This window comes from Micropterus salmoides, unplaced genomic scaffold (assembly GCF_014851395.1).
Source record: "Micropterus salmoides isolate LMB-PRFRI ecotype aquatic unplaced genomic scaffold, ASM1485139v1 Ms_hic_scaffold_7, whole genome shotgun sequence".
In the NCBI taxonomy this organism is placed as follows: domain Eukaryota; kingdom Metazoa; phylum Chordata; class Actinopteri; order Centrarchiformes; family Centrarchidae; genus Micropterus; species Micropterus salmoides.
In genome coordinates, this window is record NW_024044459.1 from 32,422,019 (window position 1) to 32,437,683 (window position 15,665).

Consider the following 15,665-nt stretch of genomic DNA (forward strand, 5'->3'; position numbering starts at 1 on the left):
ATGGGTAGGCAGGCATGTGGGATGGAAATGTAATCAAAACCTCTACCCTCTGTTGTTGTTGTTTTTTTTAAAGATAAAAAAAAAATGAGTTTGGACTCAAGTGTGCAAAGCCAATAAGAGAAGGCACTAACATATTTGTCTCTCGTGTGTGTGTGTGTGTAGAATTACTTCTCCACGGCCAAGCCTGCTGAACTACACTCATGACGGGGTCATATCCTCCCCGCTGCAGAAGCCCATGGACCTGAAACAGCTCAAACAGAGGGCTGCTGCTATACCACCTATTGTGAGTCACTAATTCAACTTTGTGTGTCTGATTGTGCATCAATTATTTATTTTTTTTCCTCACACAACAGCTAGGTGAGAGCATCGCAGCTTTTCCGGCCTTGGAAAGTGTCTTTGACCCGAGTAGTGTTTTGTAACTGATTTGTCCAGCTCACACAGGCACACGACACACTCCATTGCGGTGGTATCATTGTTATAACTGTCTCTGCTTAGAGAGATTGTTAAGTCATATTTGTGTACAATAAGCCAGCCAGATGGAGGAGGATGGGATAGATTGCTTTGTGGAGAAGAAATGAGATCCCAGGTATTATGGAAACTTTAGCTTACCAAGAAATAAGAGATGTTTATTAGCTATCATGTTCATCAGATACTGTATGTGGCTAACCATATGTCAAATGCCAGTTAGGGGTGGGCTAATGTTATGTGTGTGGTGTGATTGTAAGCTTTTTTTTTTCCTCTTATCCTTGTGTGTAGATGCCAGAAGCCTCCATGCAGGGCAGTCAGCGGAGTGGGGGTGGTAAGGCAGTGCGCCCTCCCCACGCCCTGGCACTCTACCAGCAACAGATCACCATGGCTCATGGGGAGTCCTCTCAGGAGGTGCAGCAGCAGCAGCAGCAGCAGCAGCAGCAGCAGCTTTCAGGCCAGCCAGGCAAACAACAACAGCTTTACACCACACAGGCAGACAGAGACAGGGAGGCTCTTCACAGCAGCAGCCCTCGTATTCGCCCCCGCAGCCCCTCCACCAGTGACAAGGATGGTAGGCACACCTCCATCATTACAGAAAACTACCTTTTAGACCTAATCATCAATACACATCAATACATCACAAGTGAGATAGTATTTAGAGTAGTATAGCATGTTTTGTAAGCTGCTAACGTTACAAATAAAAGAATATTCCAGCATTTGTCTCAAATCTTCTCCCCCTTCATCTTTTTCCCATGCCATTATTTTCTTTCTGTATGATCCCTATTGTTACTATTCTGCAGGCTTTGTGTTTGTATAACATAGCACGTTGCAAAAGTTGTCAATTGTTGTCAAATTAAAATATGTACGACACATGGATTTTTGGATTAGTGTTGTAAATGAGGAATAATGAAATGATAAAAAGAAAATGGAGGTTAATTAAAGTGCTGCGTGTTATGCAGTTTTATTAGCATTTGATCTAGTTTTACTTAGTTGGTCCTCCTTGCTGCACGTGCTAACCTTGAGCCTCTGTTCTCTAGTGCTTAGGGTATTCAAGTGTTTCTGGGACACTCGTGGAGAGGGAACTGATAAATGATCTGGTATTGCTATTGACCCAGAAGGGAATATAGTCTAGTTCAGTGCACTTACTGTGAGCTTGTGGAATGTGAATCTGAGAGCACAGTGTAAGACTTTTAGTAACAGTCCAGACAAAGACAGGTCTTTTATAAGCAACTGGACACAGCAGCTCTGATCGCTAAAGAACAGCAAACACTGTTTTTATTACTTAAAATAAAAAAATATCTTTTCACACAGAACCTGCCACAGAGGCAGGTGTAGACATACTTCAAGCTATATTATAGCTTCTATTTGCTAGCATTTGGATGTTGGCGAATACAAAAGTCACACCATGTGATAAGTATAGTTAAGTGTTTATGTAATTAGTACATGTTTTTGTGTGAGAGAAAAAAATTCTGTGAGGATGCGATGATCTGTGGTGTGTTTGTGTCCCTTCAGAGCTGGAAGGCAACGAGAGGTGGTTACTGACCCTCCTGCAGGGATTAAGTAGGTTCACCCCTTGCCACACCATTCCCTTTTTTAATTACACCTTAACAATGCAGAGTGATCACCTCCTCTGCTGGATTTTACTGTCTGTACTTTACAATTAATATTAGCAGTGGCTTGTTGTGAATGTTGGCGTGTTAATGCAGTGGTGATATCACCATGACTGGGAAGAGGCGTGAGGGGCTCTGTGTGCTCACAGACGACAATGATGACAATTTGAGCGGAGGCTAAAGGACAGCTTCTTGGATTAGTGGAGGTCTAGCCGAATGTTGCGCTTTGGTCTTCACTCTGCTTGTGTGTTGTTGTTGCAGAAAAGTCCCGGGCTTTCTCTCCGCATGGTGAGGCCAAGAAGCAGGCAATGGGTCCTGATGACCTGAGGACCTCTAACATGGGTCGACAAGTTCTCTCCCCCTACCCCATGTCCCCGCGAGACATGGCCAAGATCACTCATGACCAGCACCTGCTCCACTTTAGCTGTGAGTCCTCTTCTATTTCCTGCAGTCTTAATATTCTTAACCAGCCTCAGTTGTAATATGTATTATATATTTAATTATGGGAACTTTGAACAAAACCTCTACTTCTTAATGCTAAATTGCCTCTAGAAACCCCAAAATCTTAAGGCTCATAATCTCTTCTGCCTTCCAGCGTTCCAACAAGCAGGCCACCCCTCACTCTCCGGTCTGCCACAGGACAGTGGTAGGCTAGCAGCAGTGAGGCCCCTCACGATGCCAGAGCCACCACCACTCATTTCCTCCACCAAGCCAGGAGGCTCCATCACACAGGTATAGTACACACCACATACGATATTAAGACACAGATTTAAAAAATCTGACAAACTTCTTTTGATACAATAACAAGAATACTGTTTATCACCATTATGACCAAATACTTGTTTCTGCAGGGCACCCCAGTGCAGTTGCACAGCCCAGCCCACGGGTTGGACCACGGGAAGATGCCCCCCACACAGATGGGCTTGTCTTGGATGGATCAGAGGAAAGTGGGTGAGTAAAATTGTCTGGAGGGACTAGTGCACTTCAGGTTTTCTTTCCTGTAAGTTGCCATCCAGTTCTGCCATGGCCATCACAACTGATAATGAGGTCCGATCATCAGATGCACTACCATAGGTGTGTCTTTCTCATTACCGTCTCTCTGTTCATCCTTTGCTTTTTCCAAACTGTCATTTACTACGCAGCAGGTTCTTTCCCCGTGATAAAGCAGGAACAGTTGTCTCCTCGCAGCTCGTCCTCCCAAGCTGACAACCTGTCGACCCAGGGGGCGCCTCATGATAGTGCTGCTGGACGTGGTGGGTGGCTCACCTTTTCTTCGCTTTTTTATTTATTTTCCATATGCAGTAAACTGGTATTAGTGCTTTGCTTCTGCATCTTTCTTTGTCCTGTGTTGTGTCTAAAGAATGAAAATATGAAGATTAATTTTTACCATGTTTTGTGGATAAGCTCAGGTTGCAGTATAATAGTTAAAAAATTAGTTTTTGTTTGCTGCCACAGAAAATAAATAATAAGTCCCTTTTGATGTAATGCTACAACAGCGCCTTCTACTCTTCACAGCAGTCAGTGAAAAGCTAGCTATGTAGCCGTTTCGACTCACGACGCTGTAGTTATTTATGAGCCATATCGTCCCGCCCTACCTCCTCAGCATGACGCTGCACTGAGGCTCACAGCAAGGACAAAGTGACTTGAGTGTCTCTAAATGTACTTGAGTGGCCCAGGCTAGACTTCTTTTCTTTTGTTAGGCCAACTGTACAGAAAACTTTATTCCCATTGATTTTTGTTTACTTTGTGTTCCACTACTCTTAACACTGCTTTTCTTTGTTATTGTCTTTAAAGCTTCTATTCAAGCTGTTCAGGGCGGTAGTATCACTAAGGGCATCCCAGGGACCAGAATGCATCCAGATTCCTCAATCTCCTACCGAGGGGGCTCCATTACTCAGGTGAGTTCAGACCAGCAAATTGCTGAGAGTATGGATCCTTGCTAAAGCAGAACCACATAAAAATGAAGTCAGTTCAGTTTTGATATGTTTGAGAGCAAAATAACTTCAGCAAGGATCCCCTTTAGACCACCTTTTTTTTGTTTACCTTTCAAATACTCTTACACTGCTAGTTTAGTGATAATAAAACCTGTGGCAGAATCTCCTGTTTGTGCAGTTTGTTATCGTTGTGTTGGGTGTGACAGTCCTGATGTGGTGGCGTTATGAATATTCTGCTGACAGTGTTCAAGTTGTCAAGTAGTACGTTACAACAGACAACTGACACAACAGTTCTCTTCCCCTTTATTTGGAGAACATCTAAACAACTGCTAAAATTCATAGAAGTAAGTCAGTTTATAAATTAACCACTGTAAATGAGCTGTGATGTAGGATTATGAGAGACTTGTTATCATATGTAAGATGATATTTGGCCCAGTGTTTCCCCACACATCACTGTGCAGGAGTAGCACTCTGAGGTTAATGTGATTTGCCTTGTCCAGAGGCAGATTGATGCAAATGGTGAAGTGAAACTGGTGGTATGTTAAACTGTGTTAAGGGTCATGATAGTTGCAGCTCACAGCACACAGACACCTCACACTCATTTATTTTCATTACCCCCACCTTCTATGATAGTTCTCACTAGTTTTAACCATATGGATGCTGTCATTTGCCCCTGCCCTACCGTTTAAAGCCTAAGCGTTTAAAGTAGGGGCCTTCATGTTACTGGGCTTTGATTTATGTACTTGTGATGAAAGAGTGAGCTGTTGAGACGTCATGAGGCAAGCCAAGCTGTGGCTACTGGATTCCCCTGCTGCTGTGACATAACTCACAGCTGTGAGTGGCCCTGTCACCCCTAGTAACAGGTACAAGCTGTACCGCTCTGTTCCCTCTATTATTTATCTGTTTACTCTAGACTGGCTAAATCCAGTCATTGATATCCCCACTGTAATATCACATCCAATTGGCACACAAGAGAAAACGAACGTTGAAGGGGCTGTTATCAACATGATTTGTAAGGAAAAGGTGAATGAGAGAAAGCATAAGCAGTGCTTTTGTAGCGGGACAGCTCCTTTTTGTTTGTTTAGCTTGCAGCTATTTGGATTGCTAGATGTGTGTGTAACCACCCAGATGATATGGCATTGTTGCGCTTTCTTATGGAATAAATGAGGACTGCTTTGGTCATTGCCATCTGATCTTGTACATAACCCTCCCTCAGCAGTGTCTTCTTGGAAAAGCTGCAATCAACACACAAGAAATGTGATCTCAGGCACATACTGCATCTCTAACTCAACCATACACCCCCGCTCTCAAACAGTGTAGAAATATTACTCATAGTTGGTTTTAACAAAGCTGCCTGTTGTCGTCTACTGTTGCCAAATTGGTTGCACCTCCGCTTCTTCAGGGAGTACTACTTTGTTTTTCACAACTGTGTTTGTTTTGTGTGTGTTGTTTGTTTATTTATTTATTTATGTAACTGGATCCACGATATCTGTCACTGTTGTAACAAACACTCTTTCTGGGGCACAAACTATTCAAGAAACAGAATACACGTTATGTATGTAACACAATCTGCAGTCAAATCAGCTGCTCCAATTACATCCAATTCAGCAATCCTGAAAAGAAAAGAGTATTCACAATCACTCACACTATCTGTAATTGTATCAGTCAGGGTTGTTTGTGACCTCCAAAGACTTCTAAGCTGTTGTTTGTTAGGAGCTTTATAACAGACATTGGTTAATTATTCTATTGAGTATTAGCTATATATATATATATATGAGACACCGTCTGTTTTCATTGCATTGGTTCTGTCATGTCCATTATCAGGTTTCATGTTAGGCTATATAACAGAATTGGCTATCTATATTGTAGAGGTATGAACCTCACAATATCCATCCAGCAGTGTAATTACCTGAGGCTGACATGGGCATTTCTACTGCAAGCTGCTAGCCTGTTTAGTTAGATAATAAGTAGGAACCTACATAGCCTGTTGCTTTCTGAGAAGAAAAGTTCAGTTCTGTTTATGAGGCTTGATTAATTTATTTTTATGTGGCTTTGGCGTGTAAAAGTGGGTCTGAAAACTGTCTAGTCTGACAGGATATGGCACCTACTTCTCTTATAGGTCCGTGCTACAATGTTTCATTTAAAAGTCATGATCAGACTTTGACTTTTCCTTAAGATCATCAAAATGAGTTGATAAAGTGCAGGTCTCATGTGTCTCCTCTCTTCATCACAGGGGACACCGGCCGATGTGCTGTATAAAGGAACCATAACCCGTCTGATCACAGAGGACAGCGTCAGCCGAGCTGAGAGGGAGCGAGATGAGGCACCTTCTAAAGGCCATGTGGTCTACGAGGGCGTCAGTGCGCACATTGTCACTTACGACCGTGAGTACATCGGCTTGGCTGCAGTATAATTTATGCCATGGCAAACAATTTTCATTTTGAGGAAGCGCTGGCAGAAGCTCAACAAATGGAACGGTCTCCATAAAAGTGGCAAGCAGTTTGCTTCGTCTTGATTCATACATGCAAATTATTAGGTCTCATTTAGTCCTATGACTAAACTAATACTAGAGGATAAATGTTGGGCTGGTTGGCCCAAATGATCCTGTAGTGTGAGGGCCTTACAGAGTCATGGTCTTCGACTGGATCAGATAATAAATGAAGAAAGTAGTTTCCTATTTATTATTGCTACATAAATGTTATCTTGCACATTTTATCTCACAAACTGTGTCAGTAAAAAGTTGTTTATTATATTACTTTTACAACAGAAAATAAAGCAATGATAATTCTGTTAATTTATTTAGTTTTTTCTCTTAAAAAATAACAAAAAGAGCTGAGAAGAATACTGTGAAAATACCGGATCGATAAACAGTATCGTTAAGAGTATTAATACCGTTTAAAATCTTAACAATACCCATCCCTAGTCTGAAGCCAAAGGAGTTTCTGTGAGATCCCAAGTCTCCAGATCCAACACTCTTTACTCTTTCCATCACGCTTTAGAGGTACTGTTTACTTAATTGTAGTAACATCTTTTTCATTTGTAGGAGCAGCTTCTCAGACCCCTAAAGATGAGGGCCGAGGCTCCGGGCAGCCTGGGGAAATTCTTGGCCTAAAGCGTCCTTATGATGTTATGGAGGGAGGCATTTCTAGAGGACTACCTATGAGGGATTCACTGTCTTCTGCCAACTGTGAAGGTAAGAGATGACCCCACTTAACCCTCTGTCACTCCTATAAAAGGCAACTGGATACAATTCTGTTTGACCCCTGGTGAATCACATTCAGCTCTCATTATTGATGAAATCATTTATCAGTCTCACTACTCCTCCCACTCTGCCTTAGGTCTGATTGGTCGAGCCATGCCTCATGATAGGGACAGTCCACACCACACACCTTACAAGGATTCACATCACATCCGTGGTTCCATCTCACAAGGTAGGATGACACCTCAATATAAAACACGAGTGATATGGTTTTATGATCTTTTTTTATAAGGTGTTTATTTTTAATCTGGATTTCGTTACCTTCTGCTGTGAGATTTGTCCCGCTGTGCTTTAGCATCTAAATCTAATGTCTACCTGCTAAATGCACATAAAAAGAAAAAAAATATATGTGCTATCTTTTTTAATGGCTAATCATATTTGAGGGGGTGAGGGAGGGTATGTGTGGTTATCAGCAAAGAAGATCAAAGTGTCTCAATAGGACTGAGAAAAGTCTTAGAGATGTTGCCACCGATTAAATCTTGCAACTTAATATATCTGCTTGCAACATAGTGCAGTTTAGTATCATCTGTGGTCTCTGTTTGCATTCTGTTTTTCCTGAAGGAACTTAGTCATTGTACTCTCATTTCATCAGACTGTGCTCACTCAGCAGAGCTCCAGTTAAAAATTGCTTTTTGCTTTTCTCCTTTCAAGAAACAGATTGTACCAGTTTACCAGAACTCACCCGCAGGCAGGAGTGCATTCATGTTGATTTATCTATCTGATAGCAGTAAAGTCAGATAACAATCTTGTTTCATCTTGCCCAGAGATAGTAGTGGAAGAAGCTGCTCTCAGAACCTCTGCTGGTTCAGCTGAGCTGATATAATCAGAACCTTTCTTCGTCTCCCCTGTTTGTTTCTCCGTTTCTAAATTCCCTTCCCTATATATTTATATAATATATAATTAGGGATGGGGTTCTAAAAGGACCCGGTTCCAAACTTTCTCACAACCCAAAAATCATTTACTCATTAAGGTCTGTGCTTATATATTCTGCTGTCGAGTCTAGCGGGTCCTATAATTTTATGTGTTGAGCGTAAAATCTGATTTAACTTGAAATGCGATGAATTAGAAAATGTTTTTAATGATTGCACTGAAACGCTGTATTAAACGAGCACAGGACTGTTTATCATCAGGCTGCAGCCTCTGCTGCTCTTTGTAGGCTCCTACATACATACATACACACACACATACATACATACACATACACACATACACACACACAGCGGCCAGCAGAGAGAGACGCCGCTCCGTCGCGGTTGAGACAGTGAAGTTAAGCTGCTCTGTCCTCAGTCTCTCCTCCTGTATGTTTTATACAAGCACAGCTCACGTTAACTTGGCATTAGCCAAATGTTACAAACAAGCTAAATTGAAAGCTGTCTGTCTGTAGCATAGACTGGTCTGTAGTCTTAAAATCTGGCACATTGTTAAAAACTCAGCTGCTGGCTGAGACAAACCAGCCGCTCCTTCTACCAGTTAACGTTATAGAGGAGGCAAAGGAGGGACCGATACAGACTGATGCCTGAGTTTATTCTTTCTAAGCGTCACTCAATATTGTGATCTCACATATTGACTTTATATAGTGACGTTGCTGCTCTAGAAACAACATTTAGTTGTATTTAAAATATTAAAGTCTAATTAATTTAAAAACAACCAGGCAGCTAATATGCATATGCACACTTTAATATTTGTTTATTTATCGCAAGTGATATGTCATCTCAATATATAACAATGTTATGACACATTGGATATTTTCCTCATACCGTGCCTACCTCATGCCTGGGTCTCGTCTTACCAAATAACCGTCACCAAATAATAGTAAAGTATCGATAGTGGTATCTATAAAGAATCGGCTCGTTAAGCAGCCTCAATAATGGTATCAATAAAAATTAATGATCCCCATCCCTATACATAAAATATTTTGTTTTAATAAACCGCCCACTCTGTTTGAAGAAAAATAAGATTGACATATTTTTATGATTTCAGGTATACCTCGTCATCTGGACCCTCAGGATGGCTACCTGCGGAGGGAGGCTAAGCAGATGAAGAGAGAGGGCTCACCTCCCCGTGGGCCCAGTTCTGACCCAATGAAGGGCAGAGAGGGCATGGTGCCCACAGTGAAGGAGGCTGGGCGCTCCATCCACCTCATTCCCAGGGAGGAGCTTAGACAGCCTACCAAGGAGGGAATCATAGCACAGGTATATACGCACATAAGATGTTTTCCAGCCCTTAATGTTTGGCCCTTTCTACACTTAGCTATATTTATTCCTGTTATGCTTCTCTTCAGGGAACACCCATGAAGCAGGAGGCAGCTGGTTCAGGGAAACGTCATGATGTCCGCTCCATCATAGCCAGTTCACCACGTTCCTACCACAATGCACCCTCCCACTTGGAGATGCGTGCCGAGAGGGGCCGCTATGAAGAAGCACCAAAAGGACGGCCCAGCGCTGTGGTCAGTACGGCTAGCTCTATAGCCCGCTCTTCTCCTCTTACGCTGGGATCGGACCAGGGAGGCAAGGCCCATCATAGTCCAGTGGGCTACGATGACAAAGGCGGCTTAAGGAACGCCTACCCTGGGCCCTCGCATCGTGGCTCCCCTCTGTCCAGGGAGGCAAGCCAAAGGCAGCATGATGGTGGGTACATCTCACTCAGTCAAGACAGTTGCTTTTGTTTTATTCTTGCTATAGGCACACCAGTTGAATTTTTTTTAACTGAAATACTTCAACCTTCACACCACAAAGACAATAAATGAAATACTTTTGTTTCCCTGTTTGTACTCCAGGTTCCAGTAAGAATCCGCCCCAGGAGCGTAAAGCCACACCAACTCCCAGGGAAATGAATGCTACCAAATCGCCGCTCCCGGGTGTTGCAGATCAACAGACTTATGAGCGTCTGCTGGGTCTCGGAGCTGCAGACGTGTACCGTCAAATCCCGTTAGCCTTCGATCCTGCAGCGCTGCCCCGTGGCATCCCCATTGACCCAGGTACAGGCAGAGTCAGATTAGATAGAAAAAAAATATTGGAACATGTTAGCCTCATCCTCTGAAACTCTTCTTTTTGTAAGCGTGATGTTGTTTAAGGCCATGTACACACTCTGTGTTATTTTGACCTGATCAGACCTCTGCTTAAATGAGGTTAAGTACAGCTTTGCCAGAAGCTACAGGAGGTTGCCAAAATCTATGTTTTAATAATCACCATAAAGGCCTACTGCACTTTTGCCATAGAACATTATATTGTCATCCGGAAACGAACTGCACTGACAAATCAAAAACATAAATGCGAACATACCAGGTGGTGTCCTGTCAGGCTGGTGAAACAAAACTGTAGAGGGAGTGAGATCAGCAGTCTCTACTTGCCCACACAGTCAAGAAAAATAATGCCACAATATAATTGTTATTTAGTCCAATATGAATGAGAGACATTTCCTGACATTTTTCTACTCTTCATACACAGCGACCTACTACTTGCAACGCCACCTAGCCCCCAACCCAGCGTACCCTCATCCCTACCCCTACCTCATCCGTGGCTTTCCTGACACTGCGGCCCTGGAGAACCGCCAGACACTGCTCAATGACTACATCACTTCCCAGCAGATGCACCAATGGCCTGCAGCTGCTGCCATGGCTGCCCAGCGGTCAGACCTGCTGAGGGGACTTACTCCAAGAGACCAGCCCCTTCCTCTGCCCTACTCTGCAGCCCCACGTGGTAAGGCTAACTAACTTCACAACACTCACATTCACCCATATTCATCTTAAGTTGTGTTCACTTCACATTGGCCTTTCAAGATGTTTGGCAAACAGTAAATCAATTTAAAGAGAACAATTGTAAACTCTGCCAGCAAAGACATAAAGAGTGCTATACCTACAGATGGAGCTTGCTGAGAGCTCTTACTATTACTAAACAGCAGGGTTCATGTTGCCTGGGTTTCATTCAATAATAGAATCATCTGTAAGCTGAGATATGAAGAAGCGCAGTGACCTACTTAAAGATATAATATGTAACTATGTTTTATATTTTGTTTAGTTGTGTACTTAGATCATCCGAAATGTTTCAAGCAGTTTTCAAACCAAGAGAAATCTGTAATTGTGGTTATCTGCCTGAATTTGTCATATATGGACTCTTTGGACCAGCTTTTAGGTCTGGGGTGTTTTTTACTACATATTTTAACCAGATGAAGGATTTTGTTCATCTGATCTTGCGTCAGCAAGTGCTCACAATGTCCTGTGTGCACTGAACAGCGTTGAAGAAACCCAGATTTTTAACGCGAGTGTTTCTAATCACCAGATCAGTTTGTTTTAGAGAGGACCTGTGCATAATTTGGCTCCTTGGAAAAATCTCCCAAACATCTACTTATCAGAGAAACAAGTAAAGCAAACGTTAGCAACAAGATCTGCTCGCTGCCCCTCTGGGACACCCTTTGTCTACATAGCAGCAATGCAGAAACAGATTTTTAAAGGTGAAACTGCTTTGTTCAGCGTATTTACTGGTTTTCTTCCACTGGTCTTTTGTCTTTTGTTTTGGAAAGAAGAAGAGGAGACTTATGCGCTTTAGATATATTGAAGTTACATTTTTCTTTAGCCATTGTTGTCGTCTCTTGGGATTTTTGTTACTTGGATCTAACTTTGACGTGAAGCTGCATGTTGCATGCCCTGCTTTGGGGGTATTTGTCTGACGCACACAAGCTGTGGGCTGCCGGTTAAAGGAAACATTATGAATAATTGTCACTGTCTGGAGTATTTGTCATCTTCATTTATATTAGAAAAACATCAAATAAATCTAACTTGCCACAGCATTTATCATCCATTTGTTCTAATAAATAGGTAATTAAAAAAATTTAAATGCATTCAAATTGTTGAAAAGTTGTTGTCAGGTAGAGTCAATGAAGGAGCAGTGAGTGAGTTTGGCTTTCAATGTAATGAAGTAGCAATTACAATTGTCAACAAACCAGAAATGCAAGTATTCACAGGTTCACATCTTGCATCATTCATTAGTAGCTTTGTCTTGACACACTCACTAAAGCAGAAACTAATTACATATTCTCTCATTTTAGTGCTAAATAATTATCTCCTACTTTTTTTCAATGTGTCTTTGTTGGTTTAACGTTTTCCACATTTGAACCAGACGGTAAAGATTTGCCTATTAGGTTTTGCTATTGTAGTATGAGAACGCAGTGTTGAGCTTTATTTACCTGTAAACCTCCAAACCAAAACACATCTGGACCAGCTATTAGGGTTTTCTTTACCTTTCTCTTCTTTCTGTCCCTTAGGGATCATCGATCTTTCTCAGGTGCCACACTTACCTGTCCTGGTCCCTCCCTCTGCAGGGGCAGCCGGCTCCCCAATGGATCGCATCACTTACATCCCCGGGGGAAGCAGCACCTTCCCTGGCAGGCCTTACACCACCTCCCCCATCTCACCTGGTACAATTCACTTCACAAAAGCAAACGCACCTACATATTACATGTATTATGTTGCACTCTGTTAATCATTTTTATTGCGCTTTGCCTTTTTCTGTACAGTTGGGTCCTCGCACATGAACAAGATGCAAGGCACACCGTCATCTTCGGAGCGCGAGCGTGAAAGAGACCGTGAACGTGACAGAGAGAGGGACCGGGAGAGAGACAGAGAGCGGGAGAGAGAGAGGGAGCGTGAACGGGACCGCGAGAGAGACCGTGAGAGAGAACGGGAACGAGACCGTGAAAGGGATAGAGACCGGGAGAGAGACAGAGACAGAGAGCGTGACCGAGAGAAGGGCGGGTCTGTTGGAAATGTTGAGCACGCCCCCATCTGGCGACCAGGTATGCAGCAGATGGTGTTTTTCATTTTTATTTAGAGGTTCAATACTGGCAGCACAAATATGGTTTGAGGAAGGGGTAACTGAACCAATGAATCTGTTTGTGCCTCTCAGGTACAGAGCACAGCTTGGCAAGCAGTAGCAGCAGCAGTGGTGTGAGACCTTCATCCCAACCGTATAGCCACCAGCACTCCCCGGTGTCCCCTCGCACTCAGGAGAACGTGCAGCAGAGGCCAAGTGTCCTGCACAACACTGGGGGCAAGAGTCTTTCTGTCAGCGAGCACCCCAACTCATCTGTGTTTCGGTAAATTTAAGTTCTGTTTTTACAAGAACAACACTGGGACACTTTCCAGAGCTAATTTCTCATAAGTGTCCGCAGCAAGGAGAACATTTTGATTGTCTTGTTTTCTAAGCGTGTTTTGTTTGGTCCGCCAGGTCCATGTCTTCAGGCCCGGCCCGCTACCAAGGTTACCCAGGCCACCTCCAAAGGACAGGTGTGCCCCCTGAGGCCTACACACATACCATGGACCCAAGTTTAGCCAAAGAGCAGAGTCGTGATGGAGGCAAAAACAGGGGAGGTCTGCCCAAGCACGTGCAGGACCAGCACGGGCCCTCCAGCAAATCTGACCCCAAGCTGTCAAGCCCAGGAGGAATGTACCCAGGTTCCTATTCCTCACCTTCAGGCCGGCCGCAACACCTACTGCCTCCCCAGTCGGATAACCCTCCTGGCCGTGGAGAAAGCGGTACACCTAGTAGGGAAAAGACTCAAAACAAACAGATGTCCATTCAGGAACAAGAGCTCCGAGCACTCGGTAAGACCACCATGACTGCGGCCAACTTCATAAACGCGATTATTATGCGTCAAATTTCTTGTGAAACGGGGATGCAAGAGACGGGCTCGCTTGTTGCCAGCAGCGCCACTGATGGTAAGATGCTCTGGATCCCAGGGTCCCCCTCATCACCCAGACCCTCCCCCGTCAGTCTGTGGCCTATTGCACGCTGTGGTGAACTGGCATTATCAAATCAGACCAATTCATTTTACTTTTTTTTTCTTTTTCTTCAATGCTATCCTTTTTATAGTTTTTTCTTTACAAACTTAAAGACCACCAAGGGTGCCCTCTGGAAAACCAAACCTCTAGCCCTGCCAAATTGGACGTCACTGGCTGAGATTAAATAAAGAATTTACAAATGATGAAGCACTGATAAAATATGAATACCAACAACCCCATACATTTAATTTTCCATGAAGAAGAGCCTAGGTGTCCTTTAAGGTGTCATTCTCAAGTAGCTAAAGCTGGTGGGACATCCTTTGCTGCTTATTTTCATTTTCTTTTTGTAGAGGATGTGACTTGAATTTATCACGTGGCACCCCTCCTCCCTCCCATTAGGCTGCTTTTTTTCAACAGAATATTTCACCACATGCATTTCACCGCAGGTTGCTTTTTATATCCCATGTTAAATGAGAGTGTCTGTAACTCAAACACTTCTTCACTACTGCATGTCTTATGAGGCACCCTTTGCTGTAGATACCTATTTGAAACACATTGTGTTCTTTGGACAATAGCCACATGTAACCCAGACCAATTAAGGGGAATAGATAATAGGTGTGACAGTCAAACGTCAATCAAAGCCTAACGAACCGCCAAACTGACTCCCTGGGGTCCCAGAGAGCACCAGTGTTGCACAGGAGGAGCGTGGGGAGGAGGGGGGACGTGGAAAAGACCATCCGGGGGGGGCCTCGGTTTTGTTTATTGTTTTCCACACATGCCAAATTTCAGCACATCTTTTCAATCTCTCAATCAAGCCTCTGGGGGTTGTCCGTCTTTTGGAACAGGATTTTGTTTTGCTATATTACAAGCCTATAGCGCAAGTGACCTCTGCATGCTGAGTTCAGATGAGTGTTGAAGCAAACACTGTATGTACAGAAGTCAAAAGGAAGCATGTTTTTCATAGTAGACAAGACTGCTAGGAAGGCTTATTAATGGAACATTGACACCTTGCTGTTAGCATGCATTTACAAACCCCAGAGATTTGCAAGCTATTGTAAGCTGTTGTTGAACTCAGTGTTTTTGCTGATGTTGCTAGCTAACAACAAAAACCACAGCATCCTGTCCCTCTGGGGGACTCTTCCTCTCTGGGAGTCCATACAGTCAGTCCCCCCCCCCCCCCCCTCACCCATGCTCAATTTACATCATCCTCCCTGAGATTAACACTGTAGTGTTGAAATGGGCTCTTAGGCTCCTATAATGATTCAACAGTAATATGGCTAACTGTGATGTGGTTTTATTTGAATCAAGTTTTGTAATTCTTTTATCACATCAATACGGAAATGGTCTTGAATACATCGGTTATAAAGTGAAGTTCTGTCACTTCTTCATTTATGACTCACTGATGCAAAACCAGTCAATTTTAGCATCATTTCTTGTCAACGCTTGGCTTGCTAGGTCTGTATGCAAAATGTACATTATAAGTTAATAAAAGATCTGACGTAGCTTGCCTCTCACACAGTATATTTGTAGGGAAGCTTGCCCTATATGCTTTAATGTGTAGATGCTACATGAAAGCTGATGGACGGACAGACATTTCTGAGTAATGTCTGTCTGTTCTT

The 15,665-nt window shown here is 43.2% G+C and overlaps 1 protein-coding gene across 7 annotated transcripts in view; it reads left to right on the plus strand.

The window, feature by feature from the left end:
• The window catches only part of ncor2 (nuclear receptor corepressor 2), a 91,274-nt gene that overhangs the window by 69,314 nt on the left and 6,295 nt on the right, over nucleotides 1-15,665 (plus strand). For 3 of the 7 annotated variants that reach the window (XM_038703479.1, XM_038703482.1, XM_038703481.1), the window contains exons 21-39: nucleotides 163-283; nucleotides 757-1,039; nucleotides 1,981-2,028; nucleotides 2,340-2,504; nucleotides 2,674-2,810; nucleotides 2,930-3,029; nucleotides 3,221-3,331; nucleotides 3,873-3,976; nucleotides 6,246-6,396; nucleotides 7,056-7,205; nucleotides 7,351-7,443; nucleotides 9,252-9,463; nucleotides 9,553-9,898; nucleotides 10,048-10,248; nucleotides 10,718-10,969; nucleotides 12,531-12,683; nucleotides 12,783-13,061; nucleotides 13,172-13,361; nucleotides 13,493-13,869. In XM_038703479.1, coding sequence (XP_038559407.1) covers nucleotides 163-283; nucleotides 757-1,039; nucleotides 1,981-2,028; nucleotides 2,340-2,504; nucleotides 2,674-2,810; nucleotides 2,930-3,029; nucleotides 3,221-3,331; nucleotides 3,873-3,976; nucleotides 6,246-6,396; nucleotides 7,056-7,205; nucleotides 7,351-7,443; nucleotides 9,252-9,463; nucleotides 9,553-9,898; nucleotides 10,048-10,248; nucleotides 10,718-10,969; nucleotides 12,531-12,683; nucleotides 12,783-13,061; nucleotides 13,172-13,361; nucleotides 13,493-13,869 — 3,473 coding nt within the window. The remainder of the gene's footprint in view (nucleotides 1-162; nucleotides 284-756; nucleotides 1,040-1,980; nucleotides 2,029-2,339; nucleotides 2,505-2,673; nucleotides 2,811-2,929; nucleotides 3,030-3,220; nucleotides 3,332-3,872; nucleotides 3,977-6,245; nucleotides 6,397-7,055; nucleotides 7,206-7,350; nucleotides 7,444-9,251; nucleotides 9,464-9,552; nucleotides 9,899-10,047; nucleotides 10,249-10,717; nucleotides 10,970-12,530; nucleotides 12,684-12,782; nucleotides 13,062-13,171; nucleotides 13,362-13,492; nucleotides 13,870-15,665) is intronic. The other 4 variants (XM_038703484.1, XM_038703486.1, XM_038703480.1 and 1 more) reach the window with 4 other exon arrangements.